The 24,703-nt window shown below is 47.3% G+C and overlaps 1 protein-coding gene and 1 pseudogene across 3 annotated transcripts in view; both read left to right on the top strand.

Annotated features, from left to right (window-relative positions):
• LOC114103249 (zinc finger protein 519-like) overlaps window positions 1-6,457 on the top strand; it is a 24,146-nt gene extending 17,689 nt beyond the window's left edge. The window contains exons 3-4 of one of the 3 annotated variants that reach the window (XR_011704414.1): window positions 422-2,465; window positions 2,635-6,457. Coding sequence is in view for 1 of the 3 variants with exons in the window: in XM_027948879.2 (XP_027804680.1) it covers window positions 422-2,043 (1,622 nt within the window). In the remaining 2 variants the exon portion in view is untranslated. Of the gene's footprint in view, window positions 1-421 lie in introns of all 3 variants that reach the window. The other 2 variants (XR_011704413.1, XM_027948879.2) reach the window with 2 other exon arrangements.
• LOC114103260 (refilin-B pseudogene) lies at window positions 2,445-24,703 on the top strand (annotated as a pseudogene).

The following is a 24,703-nucleotide window of genomic DNA, read 5'->3' as shown; positions in this document are numbered from 1 at the left end:
TCCAGAAATGCAAGCTTTAAATGGTTATCCAGAGGATATTAAATCTGCATGTTGAATATCTGTGTTATTGTCATGCAAAATCTGTTACATCCAGGTCTCTGTCATGGTACATAGAAGATAGTTTAAGTGGGTGGATTTTCCTAATTGTACAACGGTGTATTCTCAAGGAGGATGACTTGTAGAGTATATTACTCTCCTAATGATGTACTCATCTTGAATATTGTGAACTCTCAGATGGTTTGGCTAATTCTCAGAAAGTAATTTCGTCTGTCCATTGTTATTTAGCTCATATATTTATGGAGTAATGATGGTCTTTGATGTACTATTCTGCCACCCTGCTGATATTCTGACTGCAATAATTTTATGTTATATTTGCAAAGTATATTTTCAGTCTAATATGTAAAAATTTTATTTATTTCAGCCATGACTTCTCATCATACCCAGGAAATTTCACCAGAGCCTGGCATAGAACATTTATTTATAAAAGTGATAAACAGAATATATGGAAATTGTGACCTTGGCTTTTTACAACAAAAGAAAGTACAGGACATTGCAGTTGAGAGTGAAGGTCAGAAATCATATTATGATGGACAAGACCAATTTGTAGTGACTGCACCTAATGAAAATTTTACTGTCAACACACCTGAAGAACATTTAGTGCCTCAGAAAAGTATTCAATGCATAACTGAAGGACAAGTTTCTAAAAGTGATCATTTTGAAAGTTTCTTTACAAATTATCCATTATTCTGTGATGAACAAAGAATTCTTTCTTGTTCCCAAACATACACTTTTAATGATTGTGGGAAAGCCCCTATGTACTCCATACTGCTTAATGAAAATTCAAATATAGATTACTGGAAAGTGTGTAACACATGTAATGAAACAAGCAACACCTTCAGCCAGGTCTCTACCCTAAGCAACCAGCATACTTATGTTGGAGAAAACAATTACGAATGTAGCAAAACACAGGAGAACTCTAGCTCTGGTTGCAATATAAGAGAACATCAGTGTGCTCATTGTGCACAGAACCTTTACAGAGATGACGAATGTGGGAACGTCTTTCCTCAGTGCTCAAAGCTGATGACCCATTCAAGTACTCAGGGCCAAGAGGCGCCTTGCAAATGTGAGGAATGTGAGAGAGCTTCTAACCCAGCTGCTAGCCTTCCTCAATACAGTGGAGCTCATCCTGGAAGGGAGCCCCCTAAATTTAAGGAATGTGTCCAAGCATGGAGTTGCTCACCCCTTTCTAAACACCATAGGTACCATAGCAGTGATCAACACTACAAATTCAAAGAATGTGGCAAAACTTTTAATCGAGGACCTCCCCCTGTTAAGCACCACAGAACTCATAGTGGAGAGAAACCCTACAAATGTGAAGAATGTGGCAAATCCTTTAAAAAATGCTCAAACTTTTCTAAACACCTGAGATTGCATAGCAGTAAGGAAACCTACAAATGTAAAGAATGTGACAAAGTTTTTAAGAATTTTTCAACCCTTACACAACACAAAAGAATTCATACAGGAGAGAAGTCCCACAAATGTGAAGAATGTGGCAAAAGTCTAAATCGAAAAGCATACCTTACTCAACACCAGAGAATTCATACTGGAGAGAAGCCCTATAAATGTGAAGAATGTGGAAAAGATTTTAATCAAAGCTCAAATCTTAATAAACACCAGAGAATTCATACTGGAGAAAAGCCCTACAAATGTGAAGAGTGTGGCAAAGGGTTTAATCGAAGATCACACCTTACTCAGCACCTGAGGCTTCATACTGGAGAGAAACCGTATAAATGTCACGAATGTGGCAAACATTTTACCCAAAGAGGGTACCTTACTGAACACCAGAGAATTCATACAGGAGAGAAGCCCTACAAATGTGAAGAATGTGGCAAAGGTTTTACTCGAAAGGCACACCTTACTCGACACAAGAGAATTCACTCTGGAGAGAAAGAAAGTCCCAGTGATAGCATCCCAGAACACCTGCTGTCTTTCCTGAACATGCTACGAGGACCTAGAGAACTGGATTGCAATACGCTTCCATAGCAGCTAACCCCACTCGACCACCTTCCAATGTTGTGCAGCTTTGTAGGAATACTGACTGGAACTGAGGAGAGATTTTTTTTTTTTTGTCTTTTTTTAAATTTCTTTCTTCCTGTCCATCTAACTTTCTTTTTGTCAGGTTTTCTTAGTCTCTTTTTTTACCTTTTTAACTCCTTTCCATCTCTTTCCCTTTTCCAGTGTCTGTATATTTTTCTTCTTTGGAAATTTATGTCCTTTTGATGAAGGCAGAAAATTATGCATCTCCCTAGCCATCCTGCATGATTCTGTGTGCCCTTGAAGAGTGTGTTCCTGTCACCTCCCTGCTCATTTATCGTCCACAACAAATTGATACGCCAGGTTGAGAGTTCACCTATATCTACTGCTTCCCTAATGAAGTAGGAAAAATGGCGGGCTTCAAGAGTCTGGTAAGTATTTCCTGTTTATACTTTTTTTTGTGGCCAGACCCAGTCTCACCATCTCTGGATTAAACAGAACAAGAGCTGGAATTGTCCACAGTACAAGGAAACTCTTATTTTTATGCAGTTTCTTTTCTACCTGAGGAACTTTCTGCAGCTATGCCTTCCTTGTGTTCAGGAAAACTTGTGAACTGTGGGACCCGATGCAACCCCAGCTGAGACTTGGAAATCTTCATCAACACAGGAAAAAAAGAACACGACACTACAGTCACCAAGAAGAGAACAGTTTTAGCTTACATTCACAGTTTTTACTTCTACTACTGATGCTGGTTATTTGCCAAAGAAAAGAATTCTTTTGGCCTTAAACCCTGCAGAATAATTTCCTTTAGGACAAGATACTACCATTCTCTGTCAGATTTCCAGTAGGTATAGAACCTTCCCAAGCCTAATATTGAAGCTGGATAATTGAAATGTGGATAGTGGTTCTCTCTGAGCCAATAAAAGCACATGACAAGCCAGACATGGTGGCACATGCCTGTAATCCCAGCAACTTGGAAGGCATAGGTAAAGAGGATTGTGAGTTCCAAGGCCAGGAGGGGAAAAAAAAAACATGAGGAGGGCTGGGCTGCAGCTCAGGTTCTAAAGTCTGGCATTAGAAAACAAAAAATTTAAACACCTTTCTCTAGCCTCAAAGGACAAAAAGGAGGAGGAGGAGGAGACTAGAAAATACTTGGCATAGTGTCAGACCTAAGCTGGCACTGAACTAAACACATGAAAACTGAACACAGAGGGCTGTGTTTTCTTGGTTCACCTGTAGAACTAAAACAGATTCCCCACCAGGCCCAACTCTTAGCCTTAGCCTTCTGCAAAGGGCTCCGAGGAGCTTTCTGTCCCCACTGATTTGCAGATGTGGTCTTTAGCAGATCCCAGAAGGAACTCAAGAGGAAAGAGAAATCACTCCCTGGGAGCATGAGCTTTAAGTCCATGGCAACCTGGGGTGCACCTCGTTGTTTGAGAAAGAAAAGTGGTGCAGGACCAATCACACACACACATGAGATAAGAAGTCCCACAGAGAGGGACAGCAGCCACAACTCCCCCTTGGATGCTACCTTTTTATAGGCTAGAATCGTGGCCATGTGCTAGGGGCAAGTTTAGTCTTGACTGACATAGCAAAGCGGGAACAGGGAAACTGGTACGTCCCTTTATCTTCTCAAGGAGAGAACAGGGAAACCGGTACGTCCCTATCTGAGGGGCAGGTAAGTTGTCTCCTATCCCTCAGGGAGAGACCAGCATGTCTCCAAGCTGGTAGGTTTTATCTCAGGCTACTTTCTATTTCTTGGGAATAAGAACAGTACTCATAAAGTGGCGGTGGGGAAAAGGAAGATGGCTGCAGTGATGCTAACAGTATGTAGTCCAGGGGAGAAGGAGTATATATATCCTTTATCACTCCCGTCCCTCCCTGAGACAGTGATTGGTAGCATAACAGTCCCAGGTGGTAAAGAAGCCTGATGGCACTTGGAAAATAACTGCTCTGTAGGGTGAATGCAATGGTGCCTTCTTTGCATGCAGCAGTTCCCATGGTGCATGAATTGGATGAAAGTAACTCAGACACTCACCCCACCAAAGTGGGGGCATATTTGGGACAAAGGAGTGCTTTGTGCACTGGTCCCTTATCCCATGAGCTCCAAAAGATCCTAGGGCAGGTGCAGTGTGCACCAAAAGATCCTAGGGCAGGTGCAGTGTGCTCCAAAAGATCCTAGAGCAGGTGCAGTGTGCACCAAAAGATCCTAGGGCAGATGCAGTGTGCACCTGAGCAAACAGCACACCCTGCTGATACATGTGAGCAGACAGCCATCGTCCTTCAAGGAAGGAAAAGCCCTGTTGGGCACCAGTGCTTGGTTCACTGACCAGTCCAGCTGAGTCCCATAGACCATTGCACTGCCATTGCTCTACGGACACCTTATGGTGTGGTGCTGGGCTGGGGCAAAGCCCCCAATTGGCTGGTCCCTGCCATAAGTGCTGGAAATAGTGGGGGTCCTGACACGAAGGCAAGAATTTTACTTCCATGCACAGATGTTTTTAAAAGCAGTGTCCATCACTTTTAAAGTTTTTCTTTGGTAGGAAAAAGATGACTTAAAATGGTAACTAGGTTTTCTAGATAGGTTGATTTTCATGAGTAACCCCAAATGAGCAGTTAAAAATAGGACTTTTCGTAGATTTCACTGGGACTCACAATTAAACTACAAGGCAGTGTGGTGCACGATCCTGAGAGGACCTACTACCTTGCTTGAGAGTGTCCTCTTTGCCCTTTTTCATATCTTTATTTATTCATTTTGGTTCTAGGTATTGATCCCTATGGTGCTTCCCCACTGAGCTACAGGCCCACCCTATTTTATATTGTGTTTTGGGACAAAGTCTTGCTGAGTTGCTTCAGGCCTTCCTGTGTTGCTGAGGCTCACTTTGAACTTGTGATCCCTCTGCCTCATCCTCCCAAGCAACTGGGATCAAAATGTGTGCCACTGGTCCTGATTTTTCTATCCCTTTTCATAAACTTTGCTATTGTTTTAGTAAGTGCCACGTCTTGCCTGGAGGTCTCTCAAGGGAGAACATACTAGGGTCATGGAAGGGAACCTCCAAAAATGCCTCCCTCTGTTGCCATAAGTATTCTTCTTACAGCACAGCCACCCCTGATGCTTGCCTTCCACCTGAGTAAGTAGGAAGCCAGCCGAGGGTGGTCACATGCCAAATGTTTGCAGGGACAGCCACTCCCATCTGCCAACATTGCAAAAGTAAAAACCACTGCTGTTTTCTCAGCTGCAAAAATCCCTTCAGCATACATAACTTCTGTCTGCAGATGCCCATTTAACCAATGCTAACATCACCCCTTCCCCTTGGCTGAGTTCTTATCAGCTATCCATCCAATGGGACATCTAGGGCCAGAGGAGTAGGCAATTATGCCCCCATAAAGAAGTCACATTCTGAAAGCCATGTTTTCTCTCAGTGAAGGTGGAAACAGGGGGATTAATAACCCCTGGGGACAGGCCAGAAAGAAGGTGCTAAGGTTGGGGCAGCTGCTTCTACAAATGGCTTGAAACAGCCTTTGCATGTAGGAAAAAAATAAAAATATAAAGGACCCCCTTCACCTCTGCCACCACTCTGGGTGACACTGAATCACTTCAATCCCTGTGCCCCTGCTGGGCTGCAGCAAAGGGAGCAACCCAGGATGTGTATGGTTAATGCCCATACGGGCAGCAGAGGCTGGTCTAGTCCAACAGCAGCGCCACCTACCTCTCACAGAAGGGCCTGAATCCTGGAGTCTGCCCCTATGCTAGGGAGGGGGAGCATCCATTTACACAAGTGGGCACAGGGGCTGTAGGACCCGACCTCAGAGTCCATGTGCCTGGGGTGGCTGCTGGGTGAGTATTGTAGGAAGTGGTCTCAAGGGAGGATATAGGAAGGTAAGTTTGCAAGTGCCTGCCAGTGATCAGCTCGGGGACAGCTGGCAGTTGCGGTCCACAGGAAACCCATGGGAAATGGAAGCCTAGTTCTCACCTGGCCTGCTTTACTAACCAAGTGATAATTTGATGATTATTCTAGCAACTCTTGGGGCCCATGAGAAACTGTGTGCTGTGTCTGGCTGAGATAGGAATTTGGGACACAAAGAAGATTAACTAAGTCTCAAAAGTACAAGGTCCATAAACCACTAGAATACAGGAAATGCCCATGAAGTTTTGACATTAAAAACAAGCAACTTCTAAGAAAACCAGGATTCTTTTGATGCCACTATCTGTGCTCCCAAAATACTAACATGATACCTGGACAATGAGCAAGCCTAGAAAAACGTGTGAAATCACAATTCTGATTCCACCTCTAGTCCAGCCCTCACCTAATGTCCCTCTATAAATAACACTACCCAGTGGTTTGCTGTATCTCCCTTGGAGGTGTCCTGCATTCTGTGACTATGTATCTACATTCCTAAATAAATCTGCCCATGTCTCTGATTGATAAGTGCTCAAATTCTGTTCTGCCTTGCATACCAGGTCCCCATGTCTTCTGAATTGATGCTTCTTTCTCTGTGCTACATGTGGGTCCCAGGAAGTGGTCTCAAGAGTCTGTCTTTCTTCGTCCCTCCCTTTCTCAAGTATCCCATTATGTTACCTCATTTAGCAAGATTCATGTTTTACACTGGAATTATGTGTTTTTTATATTCTGGGGGTCGATAACCAGCAACTTGGATTAAATTTTTAAAAAGACAAGGGACCAGGTTTGGTGGCACATGCCTCTAAGCCCAAGTATGTAGGAGGCTGACTAAGAAGAAACCCTTGAGGCCAGTCTCAACATCTTAGCAAGACACTACCTCAAAATTTAAAAACAGGGCTGGCATTGTTGCTGGTTGTGGTCCTGGGGTTTGGGGTTGTGTTGTGGCAGGCTGTTGTAATCTTGAAGAAGAGTATTTCAGATGAGTTGTAAAATGTAGGTGAAGTGTGGCAAAATTCATTAGAAAGCCAGTCAGTATCAGGAGGCGGGGAGGGGAAGGGAGACATCACTCTCACCCGCCTTGGCCCCCCAGGCTTCCTGAGTTCTCATGGGGATTCCCACAGTCCCGCCTAAGTCTTAGCTTACAGTAGGATTACATGAGGGTTGCAAGTTCCTTCTGCACATGGTCTTGTCCAGAGGTACTCAGGCAAAATCCATCTGGGGAGTCAGATTTTACTGTAACAAAAACTTATGAAAAAATTAAAATGATCTGCTAAAGATCTGATGCAATGCTTGGTCATGTTGGCCCGAGCAGACCAGTTCTAATTACAACTAATTGTTTTGACAGATTTTGTGGTCAGTGGGCTTTTCTTTTAATTATCTTGTTAACTTATCTTCAACTCTTTGGTCATTACCTAGGTGGCAAAGTCCCCTTTCAAGGTAAAGTGTTCTTATTGATGGTAAGAAGTCTGTGGAGGTGCATTCCTTGGCCATGAGAGACTTGCTATAACATAACAGGCCCACTGTGCAGGAATGTAGCATCCTAATGAGTTTAGACAGCAGTGTCAGAGTGTCTTGGGTATCTCTAAAGGAAGCATGTTTGGGGGGACACAGCATAGTATGTCTACTTCATAGACTTATCTCTTCAAGTTCATCTACCTCGCACTCAGGTGATAGAGTCCTACCCAGCTCCACCTCTTGATTTCTGACTGACATCGGGATTGCATCACACTTTCAAGTTCCAATGGAATTTTTTTTTTTTTTTCTTATAGTTGCACTAAAGACCCAAAGTGATCCCAGGTCATTTTGGCCCACACTGATTGGTTCTAACTGGAACTTGTTCTTATAGATCTTATAGTTAGGGGGAATTAACCTGTCTCCTCAGGTTCTGGAATCTGGTCTGTGAAAGTGTCACTCCCATCCCCAGGTCACTTGTGTTCTTATGGCAGATAGGAGCCTTGTGGTCCTGCGTTTCTTCCAGAGATAACATGTTGCAGCTGAGGAACGTGATGTGTCTTACTTAAACTGGGCAAGACTGCAGGCAAATCACTTTTTGAAAAGTTTTTAGTTAGAGAGTCACATATGTATGCCAGCCTCCCAGGCCTCCCACAGAGGGATTACAGGTGACAGTGCCATGTCACAGACCTCCCCATGCAGAGGGGAGGGTCATGGGTTCAAAGCCAACCTCAGCAACTTAGTGAGGCCATTAGCAAACTTAACCCTCTCTGCATGGGGAAGTCTGTGACATGGCACTGTCACCTGTAATCCCTCTGTGGGAGGCTGGCAGGACTCCCCAGGAACTAGCAAGCACAGTATGGGACTGGGAAGGTGAGTAGGTTTTATCTCTGCTGTGCAGAGCAGACAACTGCAGCCCATAAGGGTGAGGTGACTTGGAGTCTGAATAAAGGAAGACCATCCCTGATTAATTCCTGGGAGGCCCAGAGGTGGGTCTCAGTGGAAGTAGCCGCTCGGCTGCTGAAAATATCCTCCATAGCCTGCGCATCAGCTCATTTGAGGATCATCAAGTGGCTCCACTGTGTGCCCTGAGGCCGCAGAGCCGCAGCATAGACCACTTTAACAGTAATTTTAATCAGGAGAGAGGATGGCCAAATTCCGGGTGGCGGAGCAGAAGAAATCCTCGGGGGAGTTGTAATTTATATGAGCAGAGAGATGAGGTGCTGTGCTTACCAGGCTGGATTAGGGTGATATTTAATAATGAAAAGTGACAGCAATGGGAAAGGGCGGGGGCAATGGAGATGGCTGGCCGACTTCTGAGTGAGGACCCCGCCCATGCACTGGGGGCCTGACCCGCCCAGCTATGCTTGGCAGGCGCCCACAGCGAGCTGCACTAGCCAGGGACCCTGCTGTTCAATCAGGAGCTTGTCCCTCACCTCTCAGGGCCATCATGAAGCCACAGGGAACAGGATATGGACTTGGACTTGAACAGTAAGACTAAGAAATCAGCAAACAAGAGTTCTTGTCCTTTCCCAGCTACCGGGGCTACCGCCAGAGACCAGCCACTGGGAAGGCAGGCCCAGGAGCTGCCGGTGACGTCATGGGGAGCCAGGGCAGGAGGCTTCCTGCTGCAGAAAAGCTGGAGGGGCGCTGGTGCGGCTCTGGACCCGGGGTGTCGTGGCAGAGACCCCAAGGAAGACAGGAGAGCAGGGAAGCAGGGCAAGTGTCCTTCCAGACGCCCACCTGCCCCAGGCTAGCAGTGTCCCTGCACGGTCACGGAGACGGAGGGGGAATTTCACCAAGAAGGTGGCCCGCTGCAGGGGTGGGCGTGGGCGGGACAGTGGGTTCAAGAGGTTCCACCGAGGCCCGGGCATGGGCAGCTGGGTCAGGCCAGCCCTGCAACCCAGCTGGTGCTCTCGGAGCCAAACAGGGCTGGGGAGCACCTCAGAGATGAGGCCCCGGGGTCACTGCGCTGGAGGGGGCAGCAGGAAGATTGCCAGACCCTCTCCTGCCATGGGGCGCCAGTGACTAATGAATGAACAGCAATAAGACCTGCTGTGAGGAGGGGGCAGAATGTGGGCATTTGAGAACACAGAGATGCAGGTAAATTAAGATAAAATGACTCTTGTGACTACCTCTGGGGAGTAGAGGAGGGGAGGAAACAGGAAAGAAAAGAAGCAGATCAGTGATTGTATTATGCACTTTTAGCCATCCTCAGAGTTTAAAAATTATATGCATATGTTACTTTGATTAAGAACAAACAAAAAAACTGGGCATGGTGGTGCATGCCTGTAATCCCAGCGGTTTGGGGAGGCTGAGGCAGGAGGATTTTGAGTACAAAGCCAGCCTCAGATTGTTGTAGGGACAGATGAGGCAAGGCACCAAAGATAGCAGGAAACAGTTTTATTTGGCTGCAGCCTGGTTCAGAGGGCACAGCTTTTGCTGTAATCAATCAATCCCCTGAACCCCAAGTTCAGGTAGTTTCAGAGTTTTATACCCAGCATGTAAGGGGAGAGGCTCAGAAGTTCACAGTCTGCAGAAGTACACATAAAGCAGCTTTTTCTTTCACTGTCCTGGGCAAGTGAACTCTTCAAGGACAACACCTGAAAAGGGGAGAGCTTCTTCTCCCCTTTCTTTCCTCCCCCTGCCAGCTGTTACCATGGAGCCCAGTTGGTAATTTATCTTAAAAATGTAGACATCTCTGTGAAGCCCAGCTCAAGGCCAGAGGCCTTGTTTGCACATTTCTACAAACTACTATACTGGATACATGTTTATGAAAAACTAGTAAGGGGGTGTCCAGCACCTGGAGTGCTGGTATCTTCCCCGCCAGTGGCCAAGTAAAACAGGGCAACACGAAAATAGAAAGATTATCTATATTGAACTCTTTTGCAGAGACTCTTGCTGACAGTCTTTAAATCAGCCATGGTGAAGATTTCTGGAGAAGCCCAGTTAAGACTTTTCTGTGGAGAAGGGGGTGCCACTTCAAGAAAAAGCAAGGCACTAAGCAACTCCGTGAGACCCTGTCTCTGAGTAAGATACAAAATGGGGCTAGGGGTGTGGCTCAATGGTCAAGTGCCCCTGAGTTCAATCCCTGGTACCAAATAAATAAATGGGAAAAAAGGAAAACCTTCTGAATAATGTGAACAACACTGTTATCATTTAATATGAAGTAATACATGTTTAAGATCACCCTGGTTTCTTGGCTTCTTCCTTATGAGACTTGTTTCATTTATCCATACCATATCCTTCTCAAATAATTCCTAAAATGCAGAGCTATTCTCCCTTAAATGTAGTTTGCTCCTTAATGTTAATGTTATACCGACTCTCAAATAACTCTCAGAACACACATTGCCATTCCAATTAAGCCTTCATTGCTGACCACCAGCTGACACTCTACTCTCTAAAAGCAAGATGGTCAGAGTGGCAATCCCCACAAAAGGGACATTAGGGGGTTTGGCCAATGCAAGCAAGCCAAGTCACAGAAGCAGGAGATTGCAGTCAGGTGAAGGGAAGCTTAGCCAATCAGAAAAGCCCAGTTCCAAAAACAGTTCAGGTAGACACCTCATGTTCCTGAGGGTCTCCACAACAAAGGGAAAACAACTTACCCCAGTTGTAACCTTTCTAGTTGGCATGGCTATTTCACAAAGTGGAGTCACTAGAGTCAAGACTTCTGTCTCATCACAATTTAATATTAAGTACAGTGCTAAGAAAATTGTGAAAAAACAAAATCACACTTGGAGAAGCATATGCAATTAAAATGCGTATTGCCCTCACAGGTGCCAACAGAAGGAGGCAGAAGGCCCAGGTGGCTACACAAAGTCACCTGAAAGAGTCTGGCCAAGGCTCGGGGAGGGGAAGGGTTGGTGGCCTTTACAGAGGGGTTGTGACTTGGAAACCTGTGGCAAGAGGGAGGCATTCTCGCTGGGCATTTTGGGGGTTTGTTTGTTTTGCTTTTTTGTTTTTTGTTGTTTTTGAACCTAGGGGCACTTAACCACTGAGCCAAATTTCCAGCTCTTTTTGTTTTTTGAGACAGGGGCTGGCTTAGTTGCTTAGGGTCCTGATAAGTTGCTGACGCTGCCCTTCAACTTGGAATCTTCCTGCCTTGTTTGTATGAGCTGCTGGGATTAGAGATGTGCTCACTGTGCCCAGCATCACTGATGACTTGACTAGATTCTTTTGTGCAGCTTGAAGAAAACACCGGAGACTGGGTAATTTAAAACAGCAGTGCATAGCTTTTCTCACAGTTCTGGAGGATGCAGCGTCCAAGTTCAAGGTGCTGGCTCGGCCAGGATCTATTGAGGGTTGTTCTCTGCCTCTGAGGGACATTCTCCCAGGGAATGTGAATACTATCCCCACATGTCAGAGGGGTGACAGGGCACAGGGAAGGGGTCTGTGCCACCTCCCTAATTTCCTAATGAATTAGGGCACTAATCCACTCATGTTGCTCTACTTCCCAGAGGTCCCACTTCCAATCCCACCATAAGGTATTAAATTTCAAAACATGAATTTTAGAGGAATCTCACAGCACAGCATGCAGGAAAAGGTGAGCTGAGAAGTACATCATGAGGTTATAGCTTACACACACAGAGACACACCATGTTAGGGATGGACAGTCAGAAATGGACTATGACCAAGTGGAAGTCCAAAATGGGAGGCCAGTTTTGGTCCTTGGAAGTCATGGAATCCACAAAGAGTAGCATAGGTCAAGTCCCCATCAGCAGAAGACTGGGCAGACGAGACATTGTAGGTCCTTGCAATGGAGAATTATTGGGCAAGGACATCCAGCACTGCTGCAGGGTGAACTGCAAACACATTTTGCCAAGGGAAAGAAGTCAGTAAGGAAGACAGCCAGGGCCCGATGTCATTGACAGAAAGAGCTCCCAACACAAAGAACTGTAGAGACCAGAGCAGGGGAGTGGCTGCTAGGGGCTGGAGGGAGGAGGGCGGGTGGGTAGTGGCAGGTAGAGGGAAGGGGTGTCTGAGGTTCCTGCTGCTGTTTGGAGTAACATACAAGGGGATAAAGGTGAACTAAAGGGAGGACTTTTTCTGGGTTTTTTGTTGTTGTTGTTGTTGTTTTATTTTGTTTGTTTTTACATGAGCTGGGTGTGGTGCACCCACCTGTGATCCCAGGGGCTCTGGAGGCTGCTGCAGGAAGACCATGACTTCAAACCAGCCTCAGCAGCTTACTGAGGCTCTAAGCAACCTAGCAAGACCCTGTCTCTAAATTAAAAAAAAAAAAATTTAAGGATGGGGATGTGGTTAAATGCCTCTGTACTCAAGCCCTAGTATAAAAGGTGGGAGGCAGGATGTCCTGATGTGGAGAGCTCTCTTTGGAGCCCTCGGTCTCTAGGTGGCACACTGTGTTGAAGTCAGGAAGTGACTTCTGTGCACCATCAGAAACATCCGGCCTAGAAAGACCTCAACCCAGGCTGTGTGCAGAGCATGTGCTCAGTGTTGAGAGCCCCTGGGTTAATCCCCAACAGCCCGAAACTCTCAAAAAGGTCACCAGGCAGCTGGTCCCTGACTTTTGTTTTCTGGGATTGTGACCTTGCAAAGTGTTCCCACACAACCACTGGAGTGCTTGCTTTCAGGATAGGGTTCAGCACCCTGCATGAGATATTCAGCACTTTGAGGGCTGGGGAGACCCTCAGTAGTCCAGTGCACTTAGCATGCACCAGGCTCTGGGTTCCATCCCCAGCACAGAAACAGAAGACACTTAACACTGCTATGTGAGGTTGGGTGTTCTGAGTGGGTAGGACAGGCTGTGGCAGGCAGTGGCTTACATGTGTGACCTGCATTTGCACCCATGATAGATACTTGTGTATGGGGCTGGGGCACAGCCAGGGCCATACCCAGGCCAGACGAGCCTTCTACCACTGAGCTTCAGCAGCAGGCCTTTTATGTTTGTTTTATCTATTTATTTGCTTATATTTTGCTGCCACAGCCTGCACAGCTGACCCTTGAAAATCAGTGAGGGAGGATGGGTCATTAAGAAAGACAACAAATACTTATAGAGAGAAAGCTGGGACCCTGTGAGGCAGCATCCCTTGATGGAGGACATGACCCAGAAGTAACTCAGCATGTTTGTTATATAGGTTTCATCATCAGAGGGGTTTTCTGTGAGAAAGTTTCTTCAAGCAGTCAGGCTTGAAGTTCAAAGCATTGGTAAGCAATTATAATTATCTACATCCCATGTACAATGGGACACTCAGCCCTAAAAAGGAAGAAAATCTGGATGCAGGCTGCAGTGTGTAAGATCCTGGGACACACTCAGGGTGGAGGGACACAGGGTGTGCCTGCATGATTCTGTGGGTGTGCAGCATTTGGCAAGGTAAATCCACACACGAACCAAGCTGCTGGCTGGCGTGGCTCAGGGAAGGAGGGACATAGTTTGACTGGTACAGAGTGACAAAAACATCTGGACACAGGTGAGTGCACCAAACACCACAAAATAAAATAGTTCACTTCAAAATGGCTAAGTGTACATTGCATGATTTTTTTTTTTTTTTTGGTATCAGGGATTGAAACCAGAGGTGCTCAACCACTGAGCCACATCCCCAGCACTTTCTATTTTTCATTTTGATACAGGGCCTTACTAAGTTGCTTAGGGCCTCCCAAAGTTGATGCTGCTGGATTTGAACTTGCAACCTTCTGCCTCAGCCTCCTGATCCACTGGAATTACAGGCATAGCCACCACATCCAGCTGATGAATGAATTTAAATGCAATTTAAAAATACAATTGCATAATTCTTGAATAATGTAATAGAATTTAGTGGTAAAGCAAATTTGATTATAGTTACAAATGTATAAAGTCAAACTATAAGATATTTAGAAGAAAACATAAAAGAAAATCTTTTCAAGACCTGGGATTAGGCAAGAATTCTTAGGATACCAAAAGAATGATTTTAAAAATTAAAGATTATAAAAAATTGAACTTCATCAAAATTAAAAATCTCTTTTCTATGAAAGATATGATTAAGAAAAGTGAAAAGCCGCAGATGCGGAGAAATTGCTTGGGCAACACAGTGTAATAAGTACTCATATCCAAAATACATTAAAAAATTCACACTGGGCACAGTGGACACACCCGTAGTCCTAGAAACTGGGGAGGCTGAGACAGGAGAATCACAAATTCAAAGCCAGCCTCTGCAACTTAGTGAGACCCTGTCCCAAAATAAAAAATGAAAAGAGCTGGGGCTGTAGATCAGTGGTAGAGCATCCTTGGGTACAATGACTACTAGCAAAAGAAAAAAAAATCAACTCAGTCATAAGGCAAGAATCAAGAATGACCCATTTACTATATGGACAAAATAGACATTTCAGCTTTAAAGAAGATGTATAAATGCCAATTAAGCATATGAAAGAGGATCCACCTCACTGGTCAATTTGGAAAAGCAAACTGAAAACACCTTGAGATACCACCACATACTGATTCAAATGGCTATAATAAAACACTTTCAAGGGTCTCTACTCTGAAGTGCATCTGGGAACTGGGGAAGGGCCCTGAGTAGGCACCAGGCTCAGCAGACCTGCTCCAGCCCAAGCCCAGTCTCTTTCTTCAGGGCTCCTGGATGCTCTAGAGAAGCAGGGACAATGAGAATCTTTGGTCTCAGGTTATCAGTGTCAGTAGGAGTCGGTGTCCACCCAGGCTCAATGTATTTGGGTATTTTCATTTTCTCAGAGCCCAGTTACCCAAGGGAGTGAGCAGAGCTTCCTGGGGAGAGATGGGAGGGACACAGGTGGTCTTAGTGTGGGATCATGTCAGCGCCTAGAAAACCGCTGTTCCTGGGGGCGAGATAAGGAGGACCTCAAAGCACAGAACCAGGAGGCAAGGAGAGGGGAGCTGGCCACTGCCTTGCCTCCAGGCCTGGGCGGGGATCAAGTAGCGCCCTAGGTTGTGCAGTAAGGGGCCTCCTCTAACATCAGGAAAGCTGCCCCTGTGCAGCGGGCACACACCCTGTTCTGAGTGTTCCCGCTCAAGTGCGCTGGGGGCCCTGCACTTTGTCCAAGCTCACCGCAGTGGAGGAATGCTGAGTAATAAAGAGTCCAGAGCCTCTGCGTCTAGTCCTCCAAGCTCACAAGACCCTGGGGCTTCTGCAGCCCTGGGGTCACAGTCAGGATTCCTTCTGCTGTTGAGGTCTCTTCAATCAGGTTCTGGGTTTGAAACTGACTCTTAGGAACTGGGCAAGGACTGAGCTGAGGTGTTGGTGGCGCACTAGCCCAGCTTGTGCGAGCCCTGGGTTCAATCTCCAGCATCTCCGCAACCAGCTGGGGCAAGGGGCAAGGGGCAGGGGGCGTGGCTTCGCGTGGGCGTGGCCAAAGCCGCCCAGGGCCCTTTGGCTGGTTCAGATCCTGCAGGCCCTTGCTGGCCACCAGCTGGTGCGCCCCTCGAAGTCCAGGTCCTACCAGCCATCTCCACCACTCTTTCCTCCTGGCCTGCGAGCTGCTCCTCAGCCTCGCTCACTGGGATCATCCCACCCCTGGCTCTGCAGTTAGGTGCTGTCACAGCCTTGGCCACTTAGGACCCTGGCCCACTCCTGGCTGCGTCCCTTCACAGAGGAGAGGAGAGGTCATGGAGGGAGCAGGAGTGGTGCGCACTTCCCTCAGATCTCACAGCCAGAGAATGAGAGAGATGACTTCAGAACCGGACCCCTGGTCCCAGAGAGGCTTTTACCTAGTTCCCATGGCCGCCTGGGAAATCCATAGAATAGACGGTGAACCGGACCTGAAGGGCCTTCCAAAGCTGGGCTATGCTGAGAGATGCTTTTTGTTTTGTGGGACTCCACTGCCCCCAAGTGGCCACTCCCTGAACTTCATCCTTGTTTGCTGCCGAACTGTGAAGCCCTCATTCTGAAGGAAAAGCTGCACCTGCCCACCTGGGATAGCAATCCGTGAGCTGGGACTGGATCCTTGTCATCGCGGGCCTCACCTGCATTCGTTCAAAAACAAGATGACGCCAGGTGAATTGAAATGTAAGATTAAATAATACATCTAAACTACTTACCTTTGTGTGTGTGTGTGTGGTCCTGGGGATGGATTGAACCCAGGGAAGCTTAACCACTGAGCTACATTCCCAGCCCTGGAGACAGGGTCTCCCTAAGTTGCTTTGGGCCTTGCTAAGTTTCTGAGGCTGGCCTCAAACTTGAGATCCTTCTGCTTCAGCCTCCAGAGTCACTGGGATGACTGGCCCGTGCCACCACACCCAGCCCATCTACCTTTCCTGATTGAACTAAGGACCTGTAAATGTTAGCTCTGGTGCTGTCCATCTCAGACCTTTTCTGTCTGAAGCAAGTGGCATTGTTGTCCCCTTACCTTTGCCATAATGAGTGAGTCAAAGGCAGCTGCAGATGCCAGGAACGGTGCCCAGCACCAGGCCACAGCCCTTCCAAGCTTCTTGAGCCATGTTCTGCACCCCCTTAGCCCAGATGGCATGAGGGCAGAAGGGCAGGCATTGCTGAGAGGAGAGGGGCCTGGCCCTGCATGTTCCCTACTCAGGCTCAAGACCACTCAGAAGGGACGTCCCTCACCTGACTAGGCTCTGCTGCCACTAAAGCTGGGAGGGCAGAGGGAGTTCCTCAGGGTGGGGGCATGGGAGTGTGTTCCCCAGACCCCTCCTGCCTGGACAGGGGCTGGCACTACCTGAAGTGAGGCTGCCAGGAGCCGTCACGGACATGTCTGCTCATTGACAGCCAGCTGGCACTCACGGGGCAGGAGCAAGGCTCCCAGGTGAGCTGGGCCAACCTCAGCAGAGGACTGGCTTGCTCTGGGATTTGTTCCCAGGTCTGGAGATTGCCAGGCCTAGTCCTGTGTCACCAGAGCAGCCTCTTAACAGCACGGAGCTGCTTCATGGTGCTGATCCCCAAACAAGGGGATATGTGAAGGCCTTTAGTTATTTGTTATTTGTTTTTATAACAAACCCAGGGCTGGAGATGTATCTTAGCTTCAATACAGGATCAGCATAATCAAAGTATCACATTGAGAAGAGGGAGTAAGAACTAGTAACCGTGGTAATTTAGGAGCAAACTATGTCTCAATGTATACTAAAAAAGTTATTGCTAATGATCTCTACAGCTCTATTATCCAAGAAGGAAAGTGGTTGAGAAATAACATAGGTGTTTTAGTCAGATTTTCATTGCTGTGACCAAAATGCCTGACAAGAACAACTCAGAGGAGGAAAAGTTTATTAAAGAAGGAGAAGGACCAAAGGAAGACCAAAGTCCAGCTGGGAAGCCAAGTTCTGTAGCTCTGTGTCTGGCCCTGGGAGCGTGGCATTGGGTAGTTCTCTCTAAGGGGCCTTCAGGGCTCTGGCCTGTGACCTGGCTGGCTGAAGCCACATGGCCTCTCTCTTGCCTGGTTTTTGCCTTAATTTTGCAGCTTTCTTCAGCAGATGATCAACTTTACTAGCATCTCATAAATCTTGGGGGGGTCTCTGCTGCAACTCTGGCTTTCTTTCTTTCTTGTTTTATTTATACATGACAGCGGAATGCATTACCATTCTTATTACACGTGGAGCTCAACTTTTCATATCTCTGGTTGTATACATAGTGTACTCACACCAATTCATGTCCTCCCTCATACATGTACTTTGGATAATAATGATCATCACATTCCTCCATCATTAATTACCCCATGTCCCCTCCCTTCTCCTCCTACCCCTCTGCCCTATCTAGAGTTCGTCTATTTCTTCTGTGCTCCCCCTCCCTATCCCACTATGAATCAGCCTCCTTATATCAAAGAAAACATTTGGCATTTGTTTTTAGGGGATTGGCTAACTTCACTTAGCATTATCTTCTCTAACTCCATTCATTTACCTGTAAATGCCATGATTTTATTCTCTTTTATCGCTGAGTAATATTCCAGTGTGTGTGTGTGTGTGTGTGTGTGTGTATAAAACATTTTTTTATCCATACTTCCACTGAAGGGCACCTAGTTTGGCTCCACAGTTTAGCTATTGTGAATTGTGCTGCTATAAACATTGATGTGGCCATGTCCCTGTAGTATGCTGTTTTAAAGTCCTTTGGGTATAGACCGAGGAGAGGGATAGCTGGGTCAAATGGTGGTTCCATTCCCAGTTTTCCAAGAAATATCCATACTGCTTTCCATATTGGCTGCACCAATTTGCAGTCCCACCAGCAGTGTATGAGTGTACCTTTCCCCCCACATCCTCACCAACACTTACTGTTGTTTGTCTTCATAATAGCTGCCATTCTGACTGGAGTGAGATGATATCTTAGAGTGGTTTTGATTTGCATTTCTCTGATTGCTAGTGATGATGAACATTTTTTCATGTGTTTGTTGACTGATTGTACATCATCTTCTGAGAAGTGTCTGTTTGGGTCCTTGGCTCATTTATTGATTGGATTATTTGTTTTTTTGGTGCTTAGCTTTTTTGAGTTCTTTATATATCCTAGATATTAGTGCTCTATCCGATGTGTGAGGGGTAAAGATTTGCTCCCAAGATGTAGGCTCTCTCTTCACCTCACAGATGGTTTCTTTTGCTGAGAAGATTTGACCACGCCCCCGAATCCTCTTTCACTTGCTGATGTAAGGTGCTGAGTTGAATCCCATCCATGGCTCACACCCTGGGAAAGTGCCCACCCCATACCCCAACCTGGTCCTTGCCCAGTTCCTAAGAGTCAGTTTCAAACCCAGAACCTGATTCAAGAGGCCACAACTATAGAAGGAGGAATCCTGACCTTGACCTTACCTTCACCATAATGAGTGAGCCAAAGGCAGGTGCAGATATCCAGAAGGGTGCCCAGCATGAGGTCGCTTTCCTTTCAAGCTTCTGGAGTCATGCTCGGCACACGATTTGACCCAGATGGCATGAGAACGGAAGGGCAGGTTTTGCTTTGATGAGAGGGGCCTGGCCTCGGGTGCTCCCTGCTCAGACTCAAGACCACTTAGGAGGGACACCCCTCACCTGACAAGGCTCTGCTGCCACTAAAGCTGGGAGGGCAGAGGGAGTTCCTCAGGGTGGAAGCACGGGAGTGCGTGTTTTCCAGACCCCTCCTGCCTGGACAGGGGCTGGATTCTACCACATGTGAAGCTGACAGGTGCCCTTCTGGACATATCCCTGCTCATTGACAGCTAGCTGGCACTCACGGGGCAGGAGCAAGGCTCCCAGTTGAGCTGGGCCAACCTCAGGTGGAGGACTGGGCATGCTCTGGGATTTTTTCCCAGGTCTGGAGATTGACATGCCTGGTCCTGTGTCACCAGAGCAGCCTCTTATCAGCATGGAGCTGCTTCACGGTGCTGATCCCATCTCACAAAACAAGGAAGAGAGCGAGACTCCTCCCTGCACACCTCCACTGCACCCCAGCCACCCTGCACACCCCCTCCCTGCACCCCCTGCACACCCCTTACTTCACCCCCCCACCCTGCACACTCTCTCCCTGCACACCTCTCCCTGCACACCCCACCACTGCTGAGCATGTCTTCCACCACAAACGCAAGTGAAGGTTTCTCAGGGTCTGCTGCCTCTCATTCCCAGAAGGAGTCAGCTTGTCACCTTGAGGACAGAGGAGGTGTTGCAGGGTCAGGGTGGCAGGGGAATGCAGAGTGGGCTGCCACAGTTCCAGTGTCCCTCATGGAGGAAGGTTTCCTGCCTTGAAAACAGGTGGCCCTCTTGGAGACAGTGTTCCAGTACAGTCTGAAGACCACCAGCTGGATTTCCAAACTTGCAAAGACATTAGCAGGTGTTCTTCTCCAGAGCTTCTGAGGTCTTGGGGTGGCTTCTCTGAGAGAATGACCCAGAAGTTCCCCCAGAACCACTGTCTTCATGCCTGCAAGACACTTATGGGTTCTTTGCTCAGAATCTGTTGTAGTGAAGGTGAGGCAGACCTTTGGAAGGGGTCAAAGCGAGCACTAGAACAAACATCTTATTTTCTGGAATGGCCTTCACTTTAAGTTACTGTGTTACCAGATAACCTGCCAGACAGATCTTGCTTTGTCCTACTTGAGCCAGGTCACCTGCCACAGGACCTGGCTTCCCCAGTGGAGGAAGCAGTGAACATAGACTTCTCTCCACATATCCTGTTAAGTGTGCCCATAGCAGGTGTCTGGTGGCCTGTGGGGTCATGTGCAGCACCTAGCAGCAGCCACTGGTCAGTCGCACTCCACAAGGTGGGCTGAGGAGTTGTCCAGCTAATGGATTCAGACAGGTTGTCAAGTAGACGGGACACAAAAGGAGCGAGCTCTCTGGAGCAGTGACTAAATGTGGTCTGTGCACTGTCCTGCAGCAGAGGTGATGTCCCTCCTAGGAACTTGCAGTGCAAAGGTGCTGATTAAGATGGCCCAGATGCTGCGGTGATCCCTGTCTCACCAGCTGATAATCATAATCGAGCTGCTCTTCCTCATGACCTTGATTGCTTGCTTTGAAGAAACTTCCTCACAACAAATCCCTTTGATGTTAAAACCTGAATATCGAACAGGCTGAGCTGGCTGTGGGTGGCCATCTGTCATAGGGGATGGACAACCCCACCTCTTCATACATTACCCTCTCAGGGAAGACTTCAGAGACTCCAGCTTTTCTCTATTTGTAAGTCTGTTTGTCTTTTCTCCATCCCTCATTGCCTTGTCTAGGACCTGAATTAATGGCCGTGCAGGTCACAGCAGCAAACATTAAGCATGGCGTCCTCGTCCTGCAGAATGATGTGAGCTGAGAACCAGACAACAGATGGCCTAGCAGCCGGTCAGTCTGCCTGCAGGAGATAACCTGCGAGTGCAGCCAAGCCTCAGGTCGGGCTCACGGTGCTGCAGACCACAGTCCCGAGGAAGGAAAGCTGCAGAGGGCTGCTGTCCACAGAGGCAGAGGAGCAGAGGAATGCTGGGCGGGGACACAAGCCTGGGAGGTAACTGCCATCAGGCTGTTCAGCATCCCTGCAGCAGAGGACGCTTGGGTTCCTCCAGGCCTGGGAGACAGGCTGGCCAAGCTCCACCTGTGCAGACATGCTAGGTTGCTGGGCATCGAGGCTGAGCAGCTTCCTAATATTTGTCTGTTCATTTGTAAAATGGAGTCACCAAAGACAACTATTAAAGTTTTGGGCAGGGGGGTTGTTTTGTTTTTGCACTGAGGACTAAACCCAGAGGTGCTTAACCACTGAGCCACATCCCCAGTCCATTTTTATTTTTTTATTTTAAGACAGGGTCTCACTAAGTTGCTCAGATTTTTGTTAAGAGTCTTGTTAATATAAGCCTCAAAAGCACAACCCTGGTGATCTACTTTTTCCAGCTACAGTCTGCCTAGAGTTGCCACTCTGTTAAACTATTCGAGTGCATTAATCCAATTATTATGTTACACCTTTGACAATCTAATTATTTTGTTTCTGAATGTTCTTGCATTGTCACATGTATGAGTTTTGGAGGATGCTATATATTCAAACCATAATATTCTGCTTCTGGCCCCCCAAAGCTATGTTCATCTGACAAAGAAAAATACATTTAGTCCATTTCCAAGAGTCCCCACAGCCTTAAGAGTCCCAGTATTACCCAAAAGTCCGAGTCCAAAATCTCTTCTGAGTTTCAAGGCAAATTCTAAGCTCTTTTCCCCAGTAAATGTCAAAAACAAATTACATACATTCAGTACACAATGGCACAGAGTAAACATCTCCACTTCTCCTTACGAGGGAGAAATAGGGCATGAAAAGAAGGAATAGTACCAAAGTGAGGCCAAAATCCATGGGCTGGGAAACCAAGTTCTGTAGCTCCATGTCTGGCCCCTGGGCACGTGGCATGGTGATATCGCTCCAAAGGGCTTGTAGGGCTCTGCGCCCATGACCTGGCTGGCTGGAGCCCACACACCTCTCTCTCACCTTGTTTTTCTAGACTCCTGCAGCTTTCTTCATAAGACGTCCAAACTTACTGGCATCTTAAGTACCAGGGGTTTCCTCCATGGCTTGGGCTTTCTTTTCACCTCTTCATACATCACCCTCTCGGGGAAGACTTCAGGGACTCCAGCTTTGCAATACTGGCCTCCCAGGCCTTCCTTTGAAATCTCTGTGGAAGACTCAATGACCCCCTAACCTAGCATCCTGCATTCCTGCATAACCAGCAAAGTCCCCACCATCTTGACTGGTAGCCAAGCCTCCTGGGATCATGAATGAAGCAACCTCTGAGTGACTGTGTGGCTGATTGGTATAAAATTTTTTTAAAAAAAAATTATAGTAACTCCTGTGAAAGCAGGGTGCCCCCCAAGACCTCTTTTTTTGAGAGGTGGATGGGTACCAGAGATTAAACTCAGAGCACTTGACCACTGAGCCCCATCCCCAGCCCTATTTTGTATTTTGTTTAGAGACAGGATCCCACTGAGTTGCTTAGGCCTCACTTTTGCTGAAGCTGGCTTTGAACTCACAATCCTACTGCCTGAGCCTCGGGAGCCACTGGGATTACAGACATGTGACACCACACCCAGCCCCTGACCACTTATTAGGAATTTTTTTTCTTTACGCTCTTGAGCTTGAGATGCATGTTGTCTTCACAGTTTCTGAGATATCCTTAAGCTATCTTTCCTATTGTCCCTTCAAAGTGCTTTGCATCTCTTTACTGGGTTTAATATTCAATAATCAAACATTCTTTAGTCTCAGGTTTTCTTGCAATTTTGTAAGTCTTTCAAATCATTCTTCTCTGATTTTTTGACCCTCATAGTAATCTTGGCTAAAAGCCTCCAGCAATAACCATGAAATCTGCTGAATGTTGTGCTACCTTGAAATTTTCTCTCCTAGATTAGGTGGTATATCACCTTTAAATTTAGCCTCACAAAAAGTCTCGAGGCATGGACAAAATATAGACAACTTCTTTGCCAGAACATGAGTCCTCCTCTGAAACCTGGTGAATACAGCCTTGAGTGTCCACAATCCTATGGGCATCTGGTCTTCTGAGCTCTCACTGGAATTGCCCACTAAGCTCTACTCACAGCTTTCTAAAGCTTTCCAGCTTGCGTCTTTAAATGTTTCAAAATTTCTCCCCCCAAAAAACCAGGTCCAAAGGCTTCTGAAACACATGGTCAGGTTAGTCCCAGCAATGACCCCACTTTTGGAACTGATTTCTATTTTAGCCAACTTTTGCATTGCTGTGACCAATATACCTGACAAGTACAAGTTAGAGAGGAAAAGGGTTATCTTGGCTCACTGTTTCAGAGGTTCGGTCCACAGTTGGCCACCTCCATAGCTCTGGGCCAGAGGTGAGGCAGAGCACTGTGGTAGAAGGACCTCAAGGGAAAACAGCTCAGGACATGGCCACCAGGAAGGAGAGAGAGAGAGAGAGAGAGAGATCTTCTCACCCAGGAAAAAATATAAACCCCAAAGGCCTCCCCCAGCCAGCTCCTTCTTTCAGTCCCAGCCCACCTGCCTGTAGTTCCTGCCAAGTGAATCTGCACCACTGGATTAAATCTCTGATCAGGTCGTACCTCTCATAATCTAACCATTTCACCTCTGAATGTTCCTGCATGGCCTTACACACAGCTCTTAGGGGACACCACATCCAAACCCTAATAACAGGGTAGAATGAAATATTAACTATCGATGATAGTGGACTAAATTGAGTGGAAGAAGAGATAAAAGTAAACACCTGGACAGCATGCGGACAGCCATGTAGGGAAGACAGCCGTGAGGGCAGTTGCCCCTGCTGGCCTGGGCTCCCCTCGGCCCTCTCTCATCAGTGACCCCTGCACTGGGTGCTCCCGGGCCCACCGTACACACAGTCATGGTGGGTAGCTGAGCCTGAAGGACACAAAGAAGAAGGGTGATGGCGTCCTGGACAGCCCAGTCTTGGAGCTGCCCCCAACCCCAGCCCCAGTGGCTGGGGGCTGATAGAGGCTGGGGGTGGCACAGGAGTGGGACTGAGTAGCCTCTGGAATGCTGGAGCTGGATGCATGATGACCCCAGTGGCCCTGAACCCAACACCTTTCCCAACACCTTGCTGTCAGCTGCTCACCAAGGCTGTGCCCACTGTTCTTTGGTGAAGAAGTGGAATTTGACCCCTTACCAATGGAAGTAAGGGACACTTCTTCCATCAAGTATAACTGTTAGGGACACTTCATTGATGACGTCAGCTGCCACTGGGCCTGGCCATGGCCTCTTGTAGCCAGATAATCACCGGCAGCCCCAACTGAACATGGCACAACTAAGGTGCACGTTGAGCCCTGCCACAAGCCCACACCCTTCTTCAGCACCACCATCCTCTACCCCAAGGACCCCAAGACCATCCACACCACCACTCTGGATTACAAGTGCCACAAGAACCTGAGGAGTTTATTGTCCAGTGTGGCACTGAGGCCAGAGTTCCCGGGCAGTGACAGCCTCTTGGATGAATGCTGA

The sequence above is a fragment of the Marmota flaviventris genome, chromosome 14, assembly GCF_047511675.1.
Source record: "Marmota flaviventris isolate mMarFla1 chromosome 14, mMarFla1.hap1, whole genome shotgun sequence".
Lineage (NCBI taxonomy): Eukaryota > Metazoa > Chordata > Mammalia > Rodentia > Sciuridae > Marmota > Marmota flaviventris.
The sequence above is the reverse complement of the archived record's forward strand: the minus strand, read 5'-3'. Positions and strand labels throughout refer to the sequence as shown.